General features: G+C 44.3%; 1 protein-coding gene across 1 annotated transcript; it reads right to left on the reverse strand.

Annotated features, from left to right (window-relative positions):
* Positions 1 to 20,905: 20,905 nt before the first annotated feature.
* On the reverse strand, positions 20,906 to 23,044 carry KIF2B (kinesin family member 2B). The gene has a single exon (XM_077833700.1). The coding sequence runs from the start codon at positions 23,042 to 23,044 to the stop codon at positions 20,906 to 20,908; it is 2,139 nt and encodes a 712-aa protein (XP_077689826.1).
* Positions 23,045 to 24,466: the final 1,422 nt, after the last annotated feature.

Genomic DNA, 24,466 nt, shown 5'->3' on the forward strand with positions numbered 1-24,466 from the left:
CCGGGGCCCTAGCAGCAGCAGAAGACCCGCTGCTGTGTCAGTGGGGATCCTGGTCGCAACACACTGACATGGGTTCTGGCAGTGCTGCAGACAAACTAGGGTCCAGGCTACTTCCACACTAGGGTGATCAGACGTCCTGATAAAATCGGGATTGTCCCGATTTTTAGTTCTTTGTCCTGCGTCCCGACCAGTGCACGGTCGGGATGCCATTTGTCCCGATATTGTGGCTTTGGCCGCTCCAGCGGGTTCTTTTTTTTTTTTTTGTGCTTCCCCCATGTGTCCTGATATTTTGTACATTTCACCTGGTCACCCTATTCCACACTCCCCCTCGGGTGGTACTTGGGTCATCGTGGTGTTCTCCGAGGGGGTCCAGCACCATGGGTTCCTTGGGGTAGGTGGCAAGAGGCAGCCCCGGCAAATCCTCCGGCTAGCGGGCGTGGGGAAGGCCCGACATCTCCCCCGGGCCGTGGGGGCTTCCCAGCCGCAGGCTAGGCCAGAGGCGTCTGGCCTCCCCGGCAGCTGGCTCTCCAGTGAGCTCTGACGTCGAGCCTTTATACTTCCAGAGCACCGCCTGACCATCTGAGGGGCAGGCCCAGAGCTCCCTAGCTCCGCCCACGCTGGTGTCCGGAAGGGCTTGTCCCTCTCTGGGGTGCCAGGGGACCACACCGTCTCACTACAGATACTTAAACCCTGAAGTATGAATCTTAGCATCTCCACTTTTTTTTTTTTTTTTTGCATTAACTATTACAACTCTGGATATTCTTGTCTGCCACATAAACATCCAATACATTTTTGAATTTTGCTAATTTTTTGGGCCTCAACAATATCCTGTTCCACAGTTTACACATACGGAGGGACTTAAAGAGGAAACATGAAGCCGAGCCCCTTTGAACACCCGAAGGTTCATATTTGAATTCTGGGATCAGAATGGACTCACAGAGGGGTGATTTGTTCCCTATGATTTGGTTGCTTGGATAAAATAGGCACATTTTAAGGACAACCACTGTGACAGAAACCATAAATTTAGTCTCATATGACAATGGATTTGCTTGTGCGGGGGTTTTAAACCATACAACACTTAGTATTTTAGGAACAGTGCTCATTTTTAAGCATTCTACCCTGTTTTTAATTTTGTATAGCAGAACACTGAATGCCTTTGTGAAATATACAGAAAATAAGAGGCTCTGTTTACATCTGTATTCATTTGACTCAGTGCCTGACTGAGAGGAAAGTACAAACCTTGACAATAGTGGCCAGAGAAAATAAATTAGGTAGCAGCAGAGTATATGGCAGGGCATCAAAGAGAGAGAGAGAGAGAGAAAGAGAGTAAACCTTTTCCTCCCCCTGAGACATATCTACTATTAAATTAAGACTGTGTTCAAAACGTGGCATATTGACAAATTGCCCATCCTTCAGCGCATGCACCAGGTTCAGCCCATCATCAGATGTAACAAACCCCAGGGCTAGGGAGAACGAGCAGGCTTCTCAGCAATCTTGACATCTATTCTAGTCTATGTAACATATACAAGGTACTGTTTCCAAGGCTGCCAATTCGTAATGCCATTTACTGCTTGCCTGGCCACTGACGTGGGCTGTGGAATGTTAAGTGCTTCTCTCTGGTATAATTTGCAGAGAAAGGAATATGGCCATTACTGTGGACTTCTCTTTCAAGAGAGGTGACTGATGGAGAACTGGATACATTAAAGCCAGGTCTACACGATAAACTACCATCGGTAGAACTACATCACGTAGGGGTCTGAAAAATCCACACCCCTGAGCAATGCAGTTATACTGCCCTAACCCCTGGCGTAGATAGCACTCTGTTGACAGGAGAGCTTCTCCCGTTGACACAGCTACCGCCTCTCACAGAACTGGTTAACTCTCCCATCCGCACAGTAACCCCTTCACTGATGGGCTACAGTGCCACTGCAGTGTTTTAGGTGTAGACCTGCCGAAGCAAGGCCAGGCGTTAGAATTCATTCCTGACTGGTGTAAAGTACACACCTAGTTACAACAATAAGCGGCTGCAACTGTTCATGTCAGATTGTATGGTGGTTTGTTGTCTCAATGAAATGAAGTTATGGGGCCAAATTCTGCACTGACTCAACGCTATGCACCCTTTGCTGAATTGTTCACTTCGTTGTTAGTGTAATTACACACTGGGGGGAAATTCTGAGTCCATTGAAATCAATGGCAAAACTCCCACTGACTTCAATGCAGCTATGATTTCATCCGAGGGATAAGTCAGTGAAGAATTTGGCCTGACATTTGTCAATTGCCGTAAGTCCTTGTCAAAATAAAAGTCACAATTTATACTGTTTTTTAATCTAACTAGTAAAGTTATTTTGTATGAAAGTTGATCTAAGTGATTATTTTCCCCCTGTGGATCAGGCCCAGAATGATCCCATTTATACAAAGTCCATTGAAATGAATAATAGTCTTTCCACGGACTTCAGTGGACTTTGGATCAGGTCATCTGTGGGCAAAAATTCTGCTGAACCATTTGATTTGCTTGACACCACATAAGAGTTCTTCACATTTTTGGATCAGCAAATGCCCACCCAACCCTTTAAGTGGTTCAGCAGTTATCTAGGAATAACAAATCTGTTTAAAATAGGAAATCAGATGAAACTAAAGCTGTGTCAGGCAACATTAATGGTCCTATGTGCAATCTGACCTTGGACAGCTAGTCAGCTCTCTCATTGAGCTCATCCATCATTATTCGGAGCTGCCATCACAAAGTACCTCAGTCCATTAATTATTCATTAACCTCATTCATGACTTTTCATCTCTAACTGGTCCGGGGTGTTTAAAAATAATCACATAAATGCGTGCAATGGTAATAAGGATAATACCTGGGCTAGACATCCAGCCGCATATCCAAAATAGGTGATGCTGAGCAATTCAGTGGCGAAAATTAAGCTATCTAAAAACAACAGCTGCTTTAAGAAGGTCTCAGCCGGTAAAATTTTTTGTTTTAATGATCAAGGAGGATGAATCTAGGCGAGCAAAAATTGCTATTTTTTTGTTTTAATCTGTTTAACTAGTGAATGTAAATGTTAGGGACTGATAAAAAAAAATTAGGCAAGGTCCTTGCTGCCCCTTTTTGCTGGCAGACACAGCTAGATGATAGTTCCCCCACCCCACTGAAAGTTTCCCTCACATGGTGTAGGGGTCAGGGCTGCAGGAAAAATGGGGTGTGAGCAGAGCAGAACTAGGCTCTGGTGCGTCACAGCTGGTGTAACCAACCTTAGGGGTTATAACAATCCACATTAGGCTGTTTAAGATAAAAAGCCAGTCTTCACACAATCACTTCTAAGACCAGGGGCTAAACACAAGTCATTTGTGCCTACTCATTAGCTCTATCCAGCATATTCTGGATCCAGCACAGGATCTAGCCCCATTTCCAGAATTTACATTATTTTCCTCCACAATTTAACACAGAGTCATTCTTCCTGTAGTTAAATGGAATATGGGTTTTACGATCTCTGAACATTGGGCCACTTTACTGTCTGGTGTCAGAAAAGCTTGTTCATTTTGTGGCAGTTGTTTGCAGTAACCTGGAAGTACCCAAGTTTCTAAAACAGGTCTGACTTAGAAAATGAATGTTACACCCCAGCAAGAACTATTGCTTTCCATATAACACTTTAAGCTAAAATATAAGATAATATAATGTTTCTTCAAAGATTTAGGGAGCAAAGATGATTATTTAAAAGTGGCTAAGTCAATGACACTTATATCTCATACATTACATTACGTTCTCAGTTATAACTCACCCTGCTAACTCAAGGCTCTTTCAATAGGGTTGTTTGATGGAAGAATTTAACCTCAAGATGATTTGCCTGATCTAATTGAGGCGAGTCTGAGGAACCCACTAGGATAAGAGGGTAACCAGGAGTATATAAATATTATACTACCTATGTACTACATACTACATAGAGAATTGAGGTGTTGTATGGATTGAAACAGGCTCCAAACACACAAAGAAGTAACTTATCTGTGGAAGATTTTGCACTAACTACCAAACCCATTTAACTATGTCCAGAAGAATTTATGTTGCTCCCAAACCTTGTGGAAGCCATTTCAAATTGCTTGTGACTATGACCAGGTGGTTCTAAGGAGCCTACGAAAGATAGATGCCCAGGATCTATTGAAATTCAATGGGAGTTGCATGCCTAACTCACAGACTCATAGCTATCAATGTCAGAAGGGACCATTATGATCATCTAGTCTGACCTTCTGCACAATGCAAGCCACAGACTTGGCTCACCCACCCACTCCTGCAATAAACCTCTCACCTACGTCTGAGCTATGGAAGTCCTCAAATCATGGTTTAAAGACTTCAAGGTGCAGAGAATCCTCCAGCAAGTGACCCAGGCCCCATGCTACAAAGGAAGGCAAAAAACCCTGAGGGCCTCTTCCAATCTGCCATGGAGGAAAATTCCTTCCCGACCCCAAATATGGCGATCAGCTGAACCCTGAGCATGTGGGCAAGATTCACCAGCCAGATACCCAGGAAAGAATTCTCTGTAATAACTCAGATCCCACCCCATCTAACATCCCATCACAGGCCATTGGGCCTATTTACCATGAATAGTTAAAGATCAATTAATTGCCAAAATCATGTTATTCCCCATAGGTCCCTTTGAAAATCCCAGCCCATGAGAATGGCTGGATTTTTTCACAACTATAATATAATCTATGCGTTCCATATCTTTGAAATATGTCCACAGCATTTGGAGATGTTTAATGTTGAAGCAATGAAGTGCCAGATCCTGGTCCTTGGCCTGAACGCCCATGGAGTTTAATAGGCATTCTGCCTATGGCTAGGCTATACCAGCTCATGTTTTTAGCTCTGGAGGTGCCCTGGTTCAATCTCCAGTATGTAGGCCAAGAGGGAAGCCATCACATTTGCACATATAAAGCACCTTTCATCTGAGAATCTCAAAGCTCTTCACAAACATTAATTAAGCCCTAAAGGTTTGATAACAGGGTGAAATGAATTTCCTCTGCTGTCCCTCTGGCAAAATAACAGTTTTTCCAATGCATGAACAGCAGTTGGTGTTATACCTTGAAAATAGTTTTTTATGGAAACTGCTAATCCATATATAATAAAAAGTATGATTATGTGGGATGGATTTCGTTTGCTTTGAAATGGGGAGGGTGATTACCTTGTCACTTTTCTCAGTCATGTATTTCTTTCTTAAAGCAATATTAGCAAATTAAGCTGTTCATTCTTAAACAGATTACCAACAATTGTGATTATCCAGAATTTTATCCCCCATATTTTACATTTTTCTTAAACCTTTTCCACAAAATTATGCTACCACTCATAATGGGAGTTTAGCATCACATTTAAGAGATGTCAATCCATTTGAATAAATAGAAAATGATATTGCCTAGTGGATACTACTGCACTATGAGTCTGATCCCACATCTATTAAACCAATGGGAGTTTCTCTGCCGACTTTTAATGGGCACTGGTTCTGACCCTATGAGCCAACTCCATCTCTCACTGGGGAGTTAGATCAGGCTCTGAATATTATCCTATCTATATCCAGTGCTGCAGTGCAGGCCATCCCACCTTCTGTTACATCAGGAAGCCCTCCTAGGAGCATGTCCTGCTCCTACTTAACTGACGTACTTGATGTTCCATGTGTCAATCTTACCTAGCTCAGTAGTAAGGAATACTTTCGCAATTAAAAGCTCCAGGATCTCTCTAATGGAGACCTTCTAATTTACATGGAGTGTTTAGTCACTGCTATCTAAGTCTGGTTTTCCTTCACCTCATATCTGATAGCCTGCACAACATTAATGAATTCCAGAACGCATACAGTATCTCCAGCCCCATTGCTGTAAGGAGGCTCTTTGATATTCTAACTGCAATGGTATTGTTGAAAGAATTAATTTGAGTTGCTTGTGGCTATCTTTTCTTTAAAATTTACTAGTCTGAGTAGCTGATCTTGGTAAATGGCTTTCTAAGGTGGCTAAAGCAGACAAACATATTACAGTATATATTTAAATGAGAAATCCATTTCAGAAAGTAAGTTTTAACGATTCTGTAGGAAATTCATATATCTATTAAATCCCTGTTTCCCTCTTTTGAAAGACTGCTGAATGTCCATTAAGTGTCTGTTTGAAAAGATGTTTACTACATTATTCAAAGTATCACATGTCCCCTAACAGACCTTAAATATTAAAGAAGTCTCTGTGAATCAAGGTGTAGTACATGATTTGCAGTAGAGATTCCCTGAAGCCATCATGTAACCATATACAGTTTTCCTGAGTACTGTAAATTTCTGACACCGATGTCTTCATTTGCAAAAATATCCATCTTAAAATCAGATATTCAAATTGAAGGAGTCCCCTTTACATAAAACTATAATTAGAATTTTAAAATATTGGAATGGGTTTGAGTTTAGGAAAATTATACTGGTAAATGAAGGCATAAATCAAGATTTTCAAAGGTGATGTGATTTTAAATACCTTAAGCATGAGACATCATAAATGCACCTGATTTGCAGAAAATGTGGCATGCTTTTCTTCTGAAAATCAATTGTCTCAAGTCAGGACAGGTACCCAAAAATGAAGGCTGCCAAAAACACAAGTCTCTTTTGAAAGTCTTGGTCATAATACATGCTATTGCAGTATGACTGCATCAGTTCTCTGCGGTCAACATCTTTAATTCTTTTCACCTGGCCATAGTCCATTGCTTTCAAATGTGGATGTCAGTAATTGTCTGCCACTGAATAATAATGACCTTTGTATAAACGTTGTGTCCTTCCCAACCAAAACTGGCAGCACCAGAAAAGATATTCCTTTTGCAAACCAAGACATCATTCAGCCCAGCTGTGACCTATTATACATGAATGGTGTGATGGTGATAGTTGTATTAGCTGGTTTACATGTATTTTTTCTGTTAAAGTGCACATCATTTTTCTTAATTATTTCTGACCTTTCATCTGGTATGTTATAAGCATCTTAAGAAAAAAAATCTTTTTGTATTTATTCCAAGAGAATACTGGCTGTTCCACTCTATCCTTGGATAACAGACTAACTAGCTGTTCAGATATAGCTTATTAGAGCAAGACGAATAATCATGCACACAATAAATATCCCTTTCACAATAAGGATGGGGAATACCAGAATCATGTTTTAGGCTGGAATCTGAGACTGGGACCATTCCCAGATCCATCCCAGGGGGTCAGGAAGTTTGCTTTCACTCTTGCTTGTAGCTGCAAGCTAAAGACCGGGTAACAAATGTCAGTGCAATAAGGAAACAGAAGTCCGGATAGATACCAGGTGTCTATCAGACAGTGGATTGATTCCCCATCCCCAAGCATGCTCAGGGCTTTGTACAGAGCATTCAGAGAAGAATTCTTTCCACTGCTCCTTAATCACTTAAAGGCAGATCTTCATATGGGTTCCATAGCTCATACAGGAGACGTCCATCCGTGGGCTAGACGTAATCTCCATGTATGTGGCACAGTCTGTTTGAAATATTAATTTGCTACCACAGTGCACGGGTAAAGTTCCTATATGAGACCTGGTGGTACCCTCTGCAAGGAAATCTTTTGACCATACATGTGATTTGCTGCCATCCTAGTGCAAGATGCGTCTCTATTTTATTTAATTTAACTAATGTTAATTTCCATAGGTCCCATTCCATACAGACAAAATGGGAGGGGAAAAAACCTTAGAGACCTGTTCACTAAGTGCTTAATTCTCCACTTTGTCTGAATTGTGCCCTTCAGGGAGCTGATTGGAGCATCTTCCCCAGTCCTGGCACAAGTTATGGCTGAACAGAGTAGCCTTTTAACTTACGGCACTAACATAAGGTCCCTCAGGGATCTTGTGTCAGTGGAGAATCAGGTTTAAAGGAGTCTTGTTCCACTGCATCCTGATCCCACCTTTCTGCATCCTGTTCATGACCCATCCCAGAACACCCCTGATATACACACCCCTTATCCTAACATTGGGCAGGAGGGGGCAGTTGGCACAGGTGGTTACAGAATCACCTCTGCTGGATTACTACCAGCTGAGAGTTCTCCTGCACACCAGGAATTCTCCACTGGCTATACCTGGCCATTTTAAGGACACTTTGTGTCACTTATGCAGCACCCTTAATTGCCTCTGAAATCTGCCCCTAAGGCCTCAGTCCAGCAAAGCTCTTAAGCATATACTTAAAGTTAAGCACACGCTTAAGTGCTTTGCAGGATCAGACCTAAAAGTGAAATTCACCCTATGGATTTAAGTGAGACTTTAAAAAGAGCCTTGTGCACACACCTCAAGGGCCAAATCCTGCTTCCCTTGCTCAATGAGACTTATTGACTGAGTAAAAGCAGCAGGATTTAGCCCTGAGGACTTTTGCCACATAGGTTAAAAATAAAAGGAAGGTATGAACAGGAGCAGAGAGAGGCTAAAGGCTCCAGCTTTGGGCTGCACTCTTTCCAAAGCCAGCTACTCCTCCACTGTGGAACGTGGGCATAACAGAAAAAACTGAACTTGCTTAATCGTTTCACAGCTCAAGCCCACTCCCCCAGCAGCTTCATTGTGCAGGCATCTGGCAGCATTCTTGGAAGTGCTGACCTTGCAGTGGCATATCAACATTTCAAAGAGAATATAGCTGGGGTGGGAGGCAGCCGTGGAGGTGAATTTCGTTGCACATCCCACCTTAGGCAGGCACCAAAGAGATTGGGGTGTTTTCCTTATTTGAAAATGTTTCAGAGAACTATAAAAGCTTTTGGATGATCTCCTCCATGGGCTACGAGAACACAGTGAACTCAGCCCGGTGAGATATTTGACAATCTTGCTTGATCAGAGATAGCTGCATGTGTCACCAAAGTGCAGGACAGAGTGTCTGAATGGGAAGAAACCATTCATCTCATCAACGTGACCTTTTTTTTTATAGCCAGTTAGCAGTCTATGGCTGCATAGATGGTTTCAAATTGCTCCATCAGCCCTAGTTGATTGACAGGTCTCCTAATGGATAATACATTACTATTCTCCACTCTGATTGGGGGCTCCCTGCCTGTTGCTAATGCTGACTTCCAGAGCCGACTAACATTCGCACCCTGCTTTTGCAGTTTAAAAGGATGTGGATTCACAGGCAATAAATAAATACATATGGTCGAGATTTTCAAAGAAGCCTATGAAGCTTAGAATTTCAATGAGACTTTGGCCCCCAAATCTCCTAGGTGCCTTTAAAAATCCCAGCACGGATAAAACCCGCAGGTTCATCAAGCTTTTTCTGGAACATGCTTCCAGAGGATATTGTCACACTGACCCAAGGGCAGGTTCGCAGCCACAGATCAGGTATTCAGTCCATTCCCTTCCTCTAATCTCAGTGGAGCCATCCTGTCTGGCAGCAGGGAAGAGGAGATGGGGGCTCAGAGATACAGCACTGGCACAGGGCTCTTATCTCTTGTAGATCCTAGGGGATGCACAGGGAAGAGGACAGAATTGTGGCCTGTTTCACAAGAGAGGCAAACACTGCCCCTAGATGGGATGGTTCTGAAGGAAACCCACAAGATGGATCTCATGGAGATTTCCTGCCTATAGCACCTTTCTGTGCTCTTTAGTGCAGGAGGAGACATGACCTTGACCTTTATTTAGTCCTTAATCATGCTGGCTCCCAGTGAAGTACTAGCTTGAGTAAGCACGGAGTAAAAATGTAATTAGGGCCTCAGGATTTGGCCCATATAGAGTAAATGAAGTGGAACTGGATCTTTCTTGGTTGGAATGACCAGGATTTGTTATGGCAGGCTTAAGCCTTTGAATGCACTGAGATTCAGCCATGCTTTTCTCAAATTTCACTGTCAGCCCAGTCACTTCCATTTAGTTTTGCCATCTGTCAAGATGCAATTAAAGATCTGTTTCACTTCTTCACACTCATCTCAGCTTGTCTCCACTCTCTGGGTGAAGGAAGTTTGGTTGTTAGTACAACTGCTGCCTGCTGTATGAATACCCAGATTAAAAAGGCCAGTAGTACTGAAAGAGCTTCACTCCCATTTAGGCGCTGAAATTAAGTGGGCTATATTTTCAAATGAGCTCAGGACCAAGCATGGACCCAGCAAATCATATTTTAAAACGTACCGTCTGCTTGGGGTCAATCCTAGGGCACAGTCTAGTCTAGACATAGTCTGTGAAGTTTCAAAGGGTTTTGGACCACAATCCTCAACGGACGTGAATCATCACAACACCACTGAAATTAATGGAGCTGCCACGATTTAATATCAGCTGAGAATCTGAGATAGCCACGTTTTCTATTTCTAGATTTAGTGGCTTTCTAGTGATTTTCAGGATTTTATTTTAAATGAGCAACAATACAGTTCTGCAGCATAACCACTGCCAAAGTAAAATACACAGCATTGCCACTGGGTGTAGGCATCTGAGGTAGGGAGTAGATTCCGTGCCCCCTGCGCAACAAAGCTTCAATAGACATAGACCTTCAGGTTTTACTCATGGGATTAGGATTTGGGCCTGACTGGCTGAGGCTTTTAAAAACACTTTGAATTTATGCACCTCAGAGACAGGTCTGCCCGCACGCAGCTCATTGCAGGATCAGGGACCAAGTGTATATTTTCATCTCCGTCTCCAGTTATGGTAGGTGTGGTCAGTTACATTTCACTCATGCTTAGGGCTTCAATTTAGGAAAGCACTTAACCACATGCCTAAGTCCATCACGATTCAAAACAGCACCTTAGCACACCAATAGGCCTTAAGCACATGCTTTAAGTTAAATGCATACTTAAATACTTTCCTCAATAGAGATGCTTTCCTGAATCAATGTCCTATTATTAAAGCCACTTTCCTTTTTTCCTGGTTCAAAGAGGTCAGAAATAGCTCACTTAGTTTACCCCATCACCCATTTGTACTGAGATTAATTGCTATCCATGGTTTGTTTAGATGAGAATTGAGGTTGTTAATCCATTTAACGTTATTAAAAACATCCTTCCATATCTCCAGTCTCCCCACTTCTCCTCTAATGCGCTGAATCACCTAAAATAGTAATGAGCATACACAACTGTCTGCTGTTTTAATACAAAAGGCAGTAAAAGAGGCAGTTGCTGTTCCCCTGAGTTCTAGCTCACGAATCAGACAGTGTAATCAGCCAGTGAGTGTCTGACACACTAGCTAGCTTTTGCCATTTCATTACTGCTGTATTAAAATCTTTACTGTTTGAATTTGTATTCAGAGAGCAAGAGATAGCAGACAGTCACAAAGGCGGGCGTGGGGGGGAATTCACTATTTTTTTTTAAATCCCTTTTTCCAGCCTCACATTTCAAAATTCAAACTTTCAAGTGCAATAGTTGATCACAAAATTTCATGAATAAGGTTCTGATCTTCTGGTGTCATTAAAGATCCCCTGGCCCATTTAGTAATAGTAGGCGTGTTACCCATGGTGCCGAGGTTTTTAACTCAGGTAACTGCATTCTCCCTCTCCCCAAGTTCCTGCCAAGTGCAATTTCAAATAGCTCTGCTAAACTGTTACATAGTGTTGCTGTGCACTGTTAACCCCAGAAGTGGCTGCATTTCCTTAAGTGGGCTTGATAAATCAGTTCTTAGATCACAGGGTTACAGAAATGCAAAGAGTTATTAGTAATTATTATGCAGTATCAATTTACAAACAGATTTCTTAGAAGTCCATCTTGGGTTTTCCTAGCCTTTCTTTACCTGTGATATGGAAGACAGACTATTCTCTTACATCACAACAGCATCTCCATCAGTATGGCTAACATGCAGGTTTTATAAAAATCAAACATATTTAGGCAATCAGCTCCCTGACAGAGGGTGCTTCTTTTTGGGCCACAATCCACTGTGAATTTATAAATCATGCTGTGACAAAAATAATTAGATGTATTATTTGGCATAGTGGCACAAACTGTATTATCGCAAGTATTGTGGCATAATCCTTTGAATCAATCATTTGAGTGTGAATACTTGCATTTTATTAAATGCAAAAAAAAAAAATGCCAACAGGAAGTTGCTTGGGATTTTACAAATTTACTTTACAAAATATTGAACAATAGATGCCACTGTTATGCCAATAAAAATATTTGGCAATATTTGAGTTTATTGGTCGTTCTACTGACCTTATGCAGAGCTGATAAGTCAAAGAGGGACGACATGATGCCAGGGAGATCACAAACACGTGATAAAATTTTTAACACTACCGTCTCATGGGTATATACCCTAATCTACCCTCTCATTGGCATATACATAAATATTTAAAAGAATATGTACTGAAGATAGAAAACCTATCATGCAGATTATCCTTTATTGATGATTTCATGCAAACAGAGTCACTCAAGATAGATAGTTTATTCCCCCCATACTTACAGAGTTACTACAAGGGATAGAAAGTAAAGTATGTTTTAGGGAGCTTGTTGAGTGGGTTTGAAAGGCTGGTAAAACTTCAGAGGCTCAATTTCTTCTCTTTAAAATAGACATAGGGATTGTCTATACTTGAAAGACTGCAGCTGCATCACTGAAGCACTTCAGTGTAGACACTCACTACAGCGACAGGAGGGGTTCTCCCATTGGCATAGTTAATTAACCTCCCTTAGAGGTGGTAGCTAGGTTGGCAGAAGAATTAGTCTGTCAACCTCACGCTGTCTCCACTGGGGATTAAGTATGTTGCTCAGAAGTATGGATTTTTCACTCCCCAGAGCAACATAGCTGAGTTGACTTAACTCGGGAATGTAAACTTGGCCTTATTTACACCCATCCCCAGGAAGCAGCCATTCCAGGTATGGGAAGGTGAGCTGATTGGCATAACCAATAAGAAGAGGGAAAGGATTATAAGGTAATCAATCATGTCACTGAGAGCATTAGAGGTGATGGTAGGGCCTCAAAAGTAACTCCACAAAGCAGCAGGAGATAGAGAGAGAACTGAAGAAGAAGGAAGCACGGAAAGAAACAAACACTTTTGTTGCCCTGCACCTCATGTGCCATTTACACCACTGAAAAGTGAAAACCGCATGTAAAATGCTACCAGATTAGAATGGTGGTCCTTTTGCTCTGCTGTAAATGAACACACAAGTTGAAGGGCCATGGACAATTAGGTCTGAGGTGACAAGCAAATAGGAAAGCCTAGCCAATGAGCATGAGAAACCTAAGCTTTGGGCACAAGTTTTACGAGCAGACACACAGAAAACTATTAAACAGCTTTTTTCACACCTTTTTTAACCTTTAATACAACAATTAGCAGTCCATTGTTCCAGTACACAATATTTCAGACTATCGAGAATGTGGTAGATATTTGCATGTTCAGTTGTTCAGAAATTTAAATCCTGAATGATGCTACTGTTCCCAGAACTAAACATAAAATACCTTCCTATAATCAACAGATAACTCCTGGAAAACTTACAATAAGATTTCCAGCAGACTTCTTTAATTGCACCCACAATAAATGTGGGAGTCAAATTCCCATGTCCATACAGGCAATGGCTGAATTGCACACACAAATCAAGACTTTTCAGGCACAGTTGCCCATTTTATGTGCAGACATGCCAAGTCTGACAAATTAATCCACACATTTTGTACACACAGTTAAAAAGCCCCACTGAAAATGTGACTGATCACATGTAGCAGCTTCAGTGTTAGGGCGAAGCCCATCTGCTGAAAAGAGAAAGAACAGTCTATTCACACACACACCTCCCAAAAGCAGCTCCAAGGGCCAAGAGGAAATGGGCTGATATTTTCACCCTCCAGACAAAGGGGCTGGAAGTGCAGCTGCCAACATTCCCTGCTGTGAGTTTTTGGTGGGGCCAGCTACCTCAGTGCCTTTATTCTTTATTTTTCCTCCTGACATTTGCTTTCTCTTGTGTTTGAATTTAGTATGCTCCACTGCTATGCATTATGGGGCATCTCAAATCACCTTAGGGCACCTACTGCCTCAAATCCAAGGGGCAACAAAAAGCAGACGCTTGAAGCTCAAGGGGCTTCCTGAGAAGTTTCCCTTGCTGTCTGGTCTGTTGATTATATATTATTTGGAGTTTCCAATTAACATAACGTGGTTTGGCAGCTTTCAGCTGCTTCAAGATTGGCCACAGAATTACAGTTAGTTTGGGGGTGAGGACTCCAGTCTAATGAGACACTCATACTTAGGGAGGACCTTCTGAATTTGTGATAGCTTTAGCAGCACAATCAGCAATATCACAAACACTATAACATAGCAAAGTAGACAGAGATAATACAAGCATCCAGAACTTGCAAACTTCACTTTGCTGGGGGGCCCCACAGTAGGGAAGATGACCTACAAGCAGTCCTTGCCCTGTCAGGTTCCAGGAAATCTCCCAGGAGTGCATGGGCTGAACACCACCTTTTATCATAGACCATGCTAACACCCACTATTCCTAATTCATATTCAGTAGGGGGTGTCAGTCCCTTTTCCTCGTCTGTATTTCCTCACCCTACTCATGTTGAGGTGCCCTTTGTCCATAGGTTACTCAGCCTTTTACCTCAAGCTCATTATTGTATAGTTACCATGAGATAATATCATTTATTGGAGAGCAACAAGCTCTAGAACTTGTCTGAAGCGTCCTGAAGAAGAGCTCTGCGTAAGCTCAAAAGCTTGTCTCTCTCTCCAACAGAAGTTGGTCCAATAAAAGACATTACCTCACCCACCTTGCTTCTCTAATAGCCTGGGACCAACACAGCTACAACAACACTGCACACAATTAGTTACCACAGCATTCTTAGGGTTGGACATATGCTGAGTTCCTAATTTAAAATATCGAAAGCTGGTGTAAAATGGCACCTTGTGGTTACCTGTCAGCAGTTTAGCAACACTTGCTTATAACAGCACTGTATCTTGTGACATCTGGTGATATAGGGTCTCCTACTGGTTAGTTGCTTATGTCAAGTCTTTAGGTCTTAAGGTCTTGCGTGAGTTAATTTGACTAAGCTGTTGTCTTACAGGCTTGAGACCTGTATGCTTTTGCGCTACTGCCTTAATCCAGTGGTTCTCAACCAGGGGTATACCTACATACCCCTGGTTGAGGTCTTCCAGGGGGTACATCAACTCATCTAGACAGTGCGTAGTTTTACATGAGGCTACAGAAAAAGCACTAGCGAAGTCAGTACAAACTAAAATTTGATACGACTTGTTTATACCGCTCTATATACTATACACTGAAATGTAAGTACAATATTTATATTCCAATTGATTTATTTTATAATTATATGGTAAAAATAAGAAAGTAAGCAATTTTTCAGTAGTAATGTGCTGTGACACTTTTGTAATTTTATGTCTGGTTTTGTAAGCAAGTAGGTAAGTGAGGAGAAACTTGGGGGTACACAAGACAAATCAGACTCCTGAAAGGGGTACAGTAGTCTGGAAAGGTTGAGAGCCACTGTTAGCATATGCCCATATATCTATAGCAAAATAGCTGGCTACAGCCTGTAGCTTGTAGACCTGCCTTAGCCTCAAATTTAGACAATTTTGTGATATAGATCTTAATTTTATTAAATATTCCTCTTCCCTGTTTATTTATCAAGAGATTTTCACATAAAAACAGGATTCCTGTGTCTCAGACTTCACTTACTCTTGGTTTTCACCCCCCCAACTTGAAGTCTTATCCTTGTATGTCACATCACATCACAATCCGCTACTGAGGAAATGATTAGCAGGGCACCAGCAGAAGAACAACTCTAAATGTGGAAACACAAAAAGGAGGAAATCTTCAAGGAATATCCTGAGGAAAACAATCATTGTTCCTGTGCACACATTTCCAGTAGCAATCGAGGAGGATGAGAGGCACAATGTAAGGTAAATTGTTGCAGAATCGAATGTCCTTAAAAGTTCCCGCTGAGATGTCGCATGCTCCTGTCGACAATAAAAGGAAGGCGATACAAACACCTCATAAATCCTATTTTTAGATTCAGTCGGAGAAAGGTTTGTTAACTCACGATGCTAAGTGGGAGATGTGAGAATTTGAAATGTAATGTGTACTAAGAGTGTTTTCAGTATTGCCTGTTAGTACAGTGCAGTTTCAAACATAACCTTCTAGCATATAAAATAGGTGCTATGAAAAGTCATTCACTTAAATGTGGTTTTATAGTATTGCCAATAGAGATCACTTTCTTGGCTTTGTTGAAATTAGTTTAAGAATCATACATCTCTATAATGCAAAATCCTAGCATCTGTGAAAGTAAAAAATATTGATGTGCATTACTAAACATATGTTATTGGCTGCAACTATTATTAATTCCATCTGTCTTGGGGTTTGCCTGAGCAAAAAAACAGAGAAAAATCTGACAAAGGACCTCAAGTTTTAGCACAATAATAACAATGTGATGAGATATACTGGGATAGTAAAAAAGGAAAGAACATAGGGACAAATCCACAGCTTCTTAGTGCTAAACTGAGCAAATTGCATGCAGTGCAGAGGACACACACCACCTCAGTCGCAGCAACTGGAGGCAGTCTGTCTCCCAGAGCTCCTGAGTGCACAGGGGCTGCATACCCTTTGTAGTGTGCAGATTAAGCAGCCCCACTAGTCAATGTGTGACAGTCACCACCTTGGCTGACACATTGGGGCCTGAACTGCACCTTCAATACTAAAAGCAGAATCTGGGTTGTAACAGATTCATTTCCTCTGCAGCTAGGACAAAACGGGGAACTTGTAATACACACTCACCAGTGGGTTACAAATGCCTGTGTTTTGAGATGGATGGAATGGTGAATTCATGGCTCTGATTCTTCCATGAGAAACAGCAACAGCTCCTGTGTGCCCCAGGATGTCAGAGCTGCAATTCTGTTGGGCCCTTGCTTTGGTCTGCTCAGGAGTCGGCTACTTATGCCTCCTCCTGATCTCAATGTGCACCCAGGGCCAGGCAGCCTCTGTCTCTTGATTCTTACCCAGACAATACTTTTCAGAGTCAACGAGATACTAATGAGCCCAGGACGGGCTAAGGAGAGCAGTACTGCCAACTTCAAAAATTGTAAGTCAGGTCCCTCCAAAATCATGAGATTTATTAAAAAAAAAAAAGTTTTTGTTTTTCTATTGGCGTTCTGGTTTATAAGCATTTATGTTTCATGTTTTCAGACTTTTCTCCACAACTACAATGTTACTTAAAAAATGGAAACCTGTGATTTTCACATACCGTGGCTCCAGGAGCTGCAGTATTAAAGAAAACCACCAAATATTGAGAGACTTGAGAGCTGGCAATACTGGGGGAGCTCGGAAGAGAGGAAGTGACTGAGCAGCTGAAAGGGAGAATTTCCAGATGGGACTGCACAGGAGAGTGAATGACTCCCCAAGAGCAGCAAAGGCAGATCAAGGAAGCAAGCCGAGGCTCTAGGTGTGGCTGGGGAGGTAGGTGGATACCAGGTCACAGAGCAAAGCCATGGACACTTTCAAAAAACAGGATTTTTAATTTAATTCTTCAATGGACAGAAAGCTGATGAATGTGATGGGTGTTGGGGTGACCTTTCCTGTCTTCCTCCAGGGAGGAAAAAATGGCAACAGCTGAGACACAGAACCATAAAAATTAAAAAGGATTTCAAAAGAGACAAAGTCACCACAGGGCTGCATTCTGGTAACAGTCCACACGTTAATAGGCAGGATTATTAGACGAAAGAGTTGTGGGAAATAAAAGGATATTTGGGAGTAAAAGATGACTCCAATATTCCACATGTGGAACAAAATAAGCAATTAGAGCACAGTCAGAGACAAGTGACAAAGACAACCTTTCACACAGAAGGAGGGCTTCCATCTGTGAAGCGATCACTGGTAGGAATTTATGGTGTAGCCAGAAGCTGACAAAGGCTCTGCCCCTACAGTGAGCTCCATGCAGGCCAACTCTTGAGCTTTGGTTGCTCATACAGCTATAAGCCGTTATAAACAGAAGGCACATCCAACAAAGTATTTCAGTTGTTTAACTAAATGGCTGGTCTTAATACATTAAGTGCTCTGCATTCATTAGAACACTGCAAACCTAAAACCAAGTAAAACTCACCTGATTTTCGAGTTCATTACAAACTCAACCCTAGTGCGAAAACACACACACACAAATTGCAAAGCACTAAAAAAAAAATTGCAAACACTTTCAGTCAATGCGGAATAATTTACGTGTGTGTTTGTTGTTGCTGGGTTTTTTTGTTTGTTTTTAAAATCTGCTTAATCCACAGTTTCAAACCCAAAACACAAAGTGAAGTTTGCTGTTGCAAATCCACATACAGAAAAACCAAAGAAAAAGCTTGAACAGAGCCCCAGAAACCATAATGGATGAGTTTTGCTCACCTCTATACAAGATCAAATGATTTCTGATTATGCAGCAAGTTTGCTAAAGCAAAGGACGATACAGAAGAGAAGATAATCAAATTACAGGAAGGGAGAAACAAGGTGAATCTATAAATTATATAATGATTCGAATGGCAAATGCTCATTCAATTAACTACTTTGCTAGTTCCCTAGGAACCAGCAGACTGTGCTCATGAGTCACTTCCCAAGCTGAGACCCAGAGAGACTCTTTATCATGTAGGTCATGGGTCAGCAACCTTTGGCACGTGGCCCATCACGGTGTTTGTCTGGGAATGACGAACTGCGGCCACTGTGAACAGCTGTGAGGGGCCGTGCCTGCGAATGGTCAACGTAAATAAAATGTCTCGCGGCACGCCAGCGGATTACCATGATGGGCCGCATGCCCACGGTTGCCAACCACTGACATAGGTATAAACAAAAAAATGCCCATCTGTTTCATGCCCATGATGCAAACCATATTGTCCTGCTAGAATTTTTTTCAGCTTATTAAAACTTTACTTCTAATACGCCCAACTCAATGCATAACCGTGTTGCTAATATACTTTATTCCACAGCTTTACACCTTGGACACTAGCACACACTCCAGCATTAGGAACATAGGCCTGGATTCAGCATTTGGGACAAGCACAGGGAGTGAGCATCACCCACCCCTAGTCCGTAAAGGGAATCTGTGCAAAAGATATTATGACTGCAGGTTGCATTAGCTTCTTCACAGAGCCACTCCATGCTGTGGAACCCTCCTCTTCACACACACACAGTTAAAGGGGAGGGTCAGGGGAAGTTTCCCAGTTTGAGATTACCTGGCAGTTCAGCTCCAGTTTGGATTTAGGTGGGATGCAGGCCTAGGTGAGATTTAGGATCTGGTATCTCTTTCAACCCCACCTCTCCATCATCACCTCTGATACATGAATTCAGAGGAGATGTCAGATGGGGAACCTCAAAGAGTTTTCTCTTCCACAAAACCCAGGAAGGAACCATAAGGGAGGGGGAACTCCCCACCCTCTCCCAAAGTTATTTTTGGAATACCGGAGACTTTTTTCAACAGGAAACTGCCATTTCCCAGGCTTTGTATTTGCTCTTGGGAACAGCATCTCTTAATTTGACGTCCAATAATGCTATCCAGAGAAGAATGAGGTAATTGCATAAGCTATTAGTGCTGGAAGAAACGAGATGCTAATACACCAATGTTTGAAAAGGGCTTTGAAGATGAAAAGTCCTGAGTATTACTACTAGTCAATCAGCATTTAAACATTTGTGTCTAACAAATCCACCACTGTAGATACAGCTTCCTTCAACACAGCTACCCACAGCTAAAGGGACAAGAGGACAAATCTTCTACCAGAAATGGAAAGGGAGCATTAGAATTACTGATGGCATCTGAACTATGAAGGAGACTATTGGAGACACCAGCTTCTATTTCTGAGCCCGTTCCAAAGGCCACTGACGTCAACAGGAGTTCTTCCATTGACTTCAACAGGCTCTGGACCAGGACCTCAGATGCGCAATAGGATAAACTGGTTGATGGTATCAAAAGGCAAGTAGGAAGAGGAAAAGAGCAGAGACTGCCATCAATTAATTATGTATTATTTACACACTTTAATCTCACAAATATTTATTTGTTGCCGTATATTGCTCAGGAATTTAACCAAATTAATTTCTAAAATAAATAAGTGTAGATAGGTACCTGAAGGATTAGCATAACTGCTATCCAACATAGAGCAGTTTCTGTGGTATTTCACATCAGGGATGATGCAACAATCTAAGGCTATCTTTCATCTTATGCCTTTAGCATGGTAATGTGCACTTATCAGATAGCACTTTGGTGAATAGAAAAGGAGTACTTGTGGCACCTTGGTGAATGCAGCTTTTCTGGCCCTTTGGTCTGGCACATTGCCTCTCTTCAAGGCCTTTGATACAGGGCACTGTATCCCCTGCTTCCCTCTCTAGCCCTTGAAGGCACATCACTTTTGATTTTGAATTTCTCCCCAGAGGACAGTCATAGGACAGTATCTTATTCCTTGGCCTGATTTCTGAGAAGGAAGAGGTTTTTCTTTTCTTTTTTTAAATGACTCACAAGAACACAGTTGAGAGAGAAAAAAAATAGAAGGGGCATATTCTATATGCTTATTGCTTATGCTATGTATGCACAAAATAACCCACATTCTCCAAAAGTATCATTCTCAGAATAGAAACGACAGTGCTTTGCACTTTAACACCTTTAAAAATCACTCAAAATGCCTAACTCCCCGGGGAATCTGTTCTCAAGTTGATACAGGTTGACAGAATGTGGGAATAGGCAGTATCTAGAAAGGTACAAATATATATATATTTTAAAGGGATACGAGGGAAGCCTGCACACATGGATTAGATTTCTTTTCTACGAGTTCCCTGCTTTTCCCTAGTGATTAGCTCCTACACTCTGCATGGTTCTGCTGTCTGCAGCAAGAAATTATCTGGCGACATCCCAGGAGTGTTTTTATGCTAGCCCGAAATGCCGTTCAAGAGAAAAACAAACAGGACATTCCCACAGACATCTTTTAAGTATCCTTTAAGCAATCAAGTTGGTGGGTGGCTAGAGCCACAGTATCATAACAATTGCCATCTTACAGTAGTTTACAATCTTTCCACTCAATTTACAGAACACGGGATCTCTTCACACTGATCTGGTTGCCGCCATGTTGTTCCTTACGTAGGATTGACCGGAATGATTTCACTTTATCTTGGATCTCAGTCAGAATGCCAATCTTTTGCCCCAGGACTGCTTCAAACTGTGCAGCATAAAAATCCACGTCATAATCTATTTCTTCAGCCACTTCCAGGAATACTTTCAACCATCGGAGAGACTCCTGGTGCTCCTCTATAAGTGCTTTCTCATCCAACTCTTTTCTTTTCTTCTGAGCTTTCTCTCTGGCATTGAAAGTAAACAACTGAGGAGAGACTTCCTCCTCTTTCTGTACACAAAATACTTTGAACTCATCCGTCTCAGGCAAGCTCTGTACAGTCCACGGTTTCTTCAGGTCATCCAGCTGATATGGGAACTGGGTGATGATTGGATGTGACTGTCCAAGGAAATTAGGATCTACGGTCAGTTCCTTCACCCTGTTGGCATACCTTAGAGTATTGAGAGTGTGCTCACAGGATCTCATCCCTGGAGAAATGGTGGCGATCATGCAGGTGCATGAGTTCTCCCCTATGAACGAGTCCCTTAAAACCTGGGTGAGTTTGCTAGCCCTGAACGGGGTATGGGCTTTGTTGCGTCCTAGGGCCCTGATGCATTCCTTGAGTGCCAGGAGACTCTTGTTAATCTCAGCCCCTTCCAGCCTCGTCCGCCTGTCCGCACTGCCAGTGTCTGCTCCTCTCTCATTCCCAGCCAAGTCAATCAGGGAAAACTTGCCGTGAAGCTTCCCTCTCTTCCGGAGGATGATCTGGAAGATGGCATGACTGCGGGAGGAGTGGGTGTTGGCAGAGGTCTGGCCCGATGTCCTGCACCGGTTGCCCATCTCGATGAGCTTCATGACATCCTCCACGCAGCTGACCTCCTCCTCCTGGAGCCCCACCACCTGGATCTGCTGCTTGCCGTCCTCCAGCACCTTCAGCCGGTTCCTCCAGTTGAGCAGGTCGTACACCTTGCCCCCATAGATCTCGAAGAAAGCCCCGTAGACCTGGAGCTCCAGTTGCTTGTAGCTGGGCTCCTGCAGCCAGCAGAAGACATCCTGGGCCACCAGGGTGTAGACTCCCTTGGGGCAGCCCTGGCCCTTGGCTGAGAGGTCCCCCACCATGGTGTGGGTCTTGCCGCTGCCCGTCTGGCCGTAGGCGAAGCAGGTGGCCATGCCGCCGCGGAAGATGCTCTCCACCAGCGGCTGGGCCGTGTCCCTGTACACCAGCTCGTTGGGGGCGCTGTCGTCGAAGGCGTGGTCGAAGCGGAAGGTCTGGCTCTCCAGGTAGCGGCTGAGGTCCAGCCTCTGCCGGGCTTCGTGCACCACCACCACGCCCCGGCAGGGGACGGTCACCACGTCGAAGTCCTGCAGCCCGGCCTCCCGCGGGTTGAGCGGCCGCTTGCGGACGCAGACGCGGATCCGGTGCTGGCGGGGGCCGGGCTCGGGGCCCCCCAGCGCCCCGCCAGGCAGGCGGCCCCGGTACTCCTGGATCATGCAGATCACCTCGTAGTTGGGGTGCGGCGAGCCGGCCGCCTGCTGGGCCCGCTGCTCCCGCAGCTCCCGCTGCTGCAGCCGCCGCTTCTGGCGCCGCTCCTGCAGCCGCTCCACCTGCCGCACGCACGGCGATTTCCTGCAGGGGCTGCCGCGCCCCACGCGGGGCCGGCCGGGCTCCGGCTCCCCGCAGTCCCCGCCGGGCAGCTCCAGCTTGGCGGGCGTGGCCGCCGGCTCGGCCGGGAGGCTCTGGTCGCCTTGGGCGGAGCAGGGCGCGGCGGGGGCCAGGTGGGGGTTGAGGGCGAAGGCGAGCTGCAGCTCCACCCTCTTGCCCTTGTTGGCCCCCTGCTCGACCCACTCCACGGTGAGGCTGGAGCTGTCCCGGTGCAGCGCCGTGACCAGCGCCGGGTGGATGCGCCCATCGCTGCGCTTGATCTCCAGGTAGGAGCCGACCAAGATGCTCCCGAACTGGCCGGCCATGCGCTGCGGCGGCGGGGCGGCCCCGATCCCCGGCAGCAAAGGGAAGCGGGAGAAAGGGGCGGCGGGAGGGAGCGGGGAGCCCGAGGGAGGCGGCTCCGGGGGGCTGGAGGCGCCCCGGGGGCTGAAAGCTGCCAGCCTGCGCATGGCGCGCCCGGCCCAGCCGCCCGACCGCCCCCCGGGCAGCGCCCGGCGTCACAATGAGCTGGGGCCCGGACGTCAGGCGGGTGGAGGCCCCGGCCCCGCACAGCGGCCAAGCCTCCAGCACCGTCTCTTCTCGGGCATGGAGCGGGCGGAGAGCGGAGCCCCCCAGTTAACAGAGCTAGCCAGGGACAGCCTGGAGGTGGTAGTGGCAAGCAGGGCCGGGGAGAGCGAGGGTCAAATATTCAGAAGGGAGGGAGGAGCCACAGCCCTACTGGACATGGCTCAGATCCTACCCCTGAAACATTTCCACCTCATCTACTCTAGGGCATGTCTTCTTTCATAGCGATGGCCTGAATGTGGGAATAAAACGAGTTGCCAAACATCTACAACTCTTCCTGGGTGTAGTCTTGACCTTTCTTGGCTTGGTGATTTTTTTATTTATTTTTTTTAAACAGGAGGGTGGTGGGAACAACAGCCGCTTCCACCATTCAGAAGTCCTGCTTGAATTTCCAGGCTAGTGTCTCCGTGCTATGACACATCATGTCGAATGAGATCAGTCACAGTGTTAGCTAATGTGTCTGCTATCACAGTGTAGCAGAGTGACACAAACTCAACAAGGCATTTCCCCCCAGACGTGAACTGAAAACCCAAAAGCAAAGGATAAAAACAAAAACTGCTGACTTGTATTGTTCAAATATAAGTGCGAACACAATGTTATTACTTCAAAGACAGTCTTAGGCCTTGCCTATGCTACAGTTTTGTTGACAAACGTCAGTTTTTGTTGACAAACGAGTAGAGGTGTACACAATGAAATGCTCCTCCCGCTGATGTAAGTCCCCTACTGTGCCGACATAATAAAACCATCTCAATGAGAGGTGTAAGGCTTATAGTGGTGTAGTTAGGGTGATGCAGTGTCTGTATAGACACTGCGTTCCTTACGTCGGCTGTTAGCTGTCATCCTTGTCAAGAAAGCCGGCTCATGGGCTGCTGCCCAGGTTCCCCACTGTCCGCAGTGAGGCCTGCTCTCCCCCTGCTCCCCCTCAGGAGCACAGCAGCTATCTTGACTCCAGGTGCAGATCTCCCCGTCAGAGGCAAGAAGCCCTGGGTGGCTGCCCCGCTGCTCCCAGCTGGGAGGTTAAAAGAGAGAAAAGCTCCAAGAGGCAGCTGGGTTCCCGGTAGGGGGCTGCATGCCCTGGCTTCAGTCAATGGAAGCGCTCCTAGTAAGGACATACACAACCAACAGAAGGAGGGCAATGTGGACATCAGTCACTGCAGTAATTAATGTGGTGGCTGTAAGGCGACCTATCTTTGTAGTGTAGACAGAGCCCTTAAATGTCTGTTGCACCCCTCTTGAAAAGCACATGGGGTTAAAGGTTAGCAAAGGAAAAATATTTGTAGTGGATGCATTTCGCCCACCAGAGGAGG

The sequence above is a fragment of the Eretmochelys imbricata genome, chromosome 14 (genome assembly GCF_965152235.1).
Source record: "Eretmochelys imbricata isolate rEreImb1 chromosome 14, rEreImb1.hap1, whole genome shotgun sequence".
In the NCBI taxonomy this organism is placed as follows: domain Eukaryota; kingdom Metazoa; phylum Chordata; order Testudines; family Cheloniidae; genus Eretmochelys; species Eretmochelys imbricata.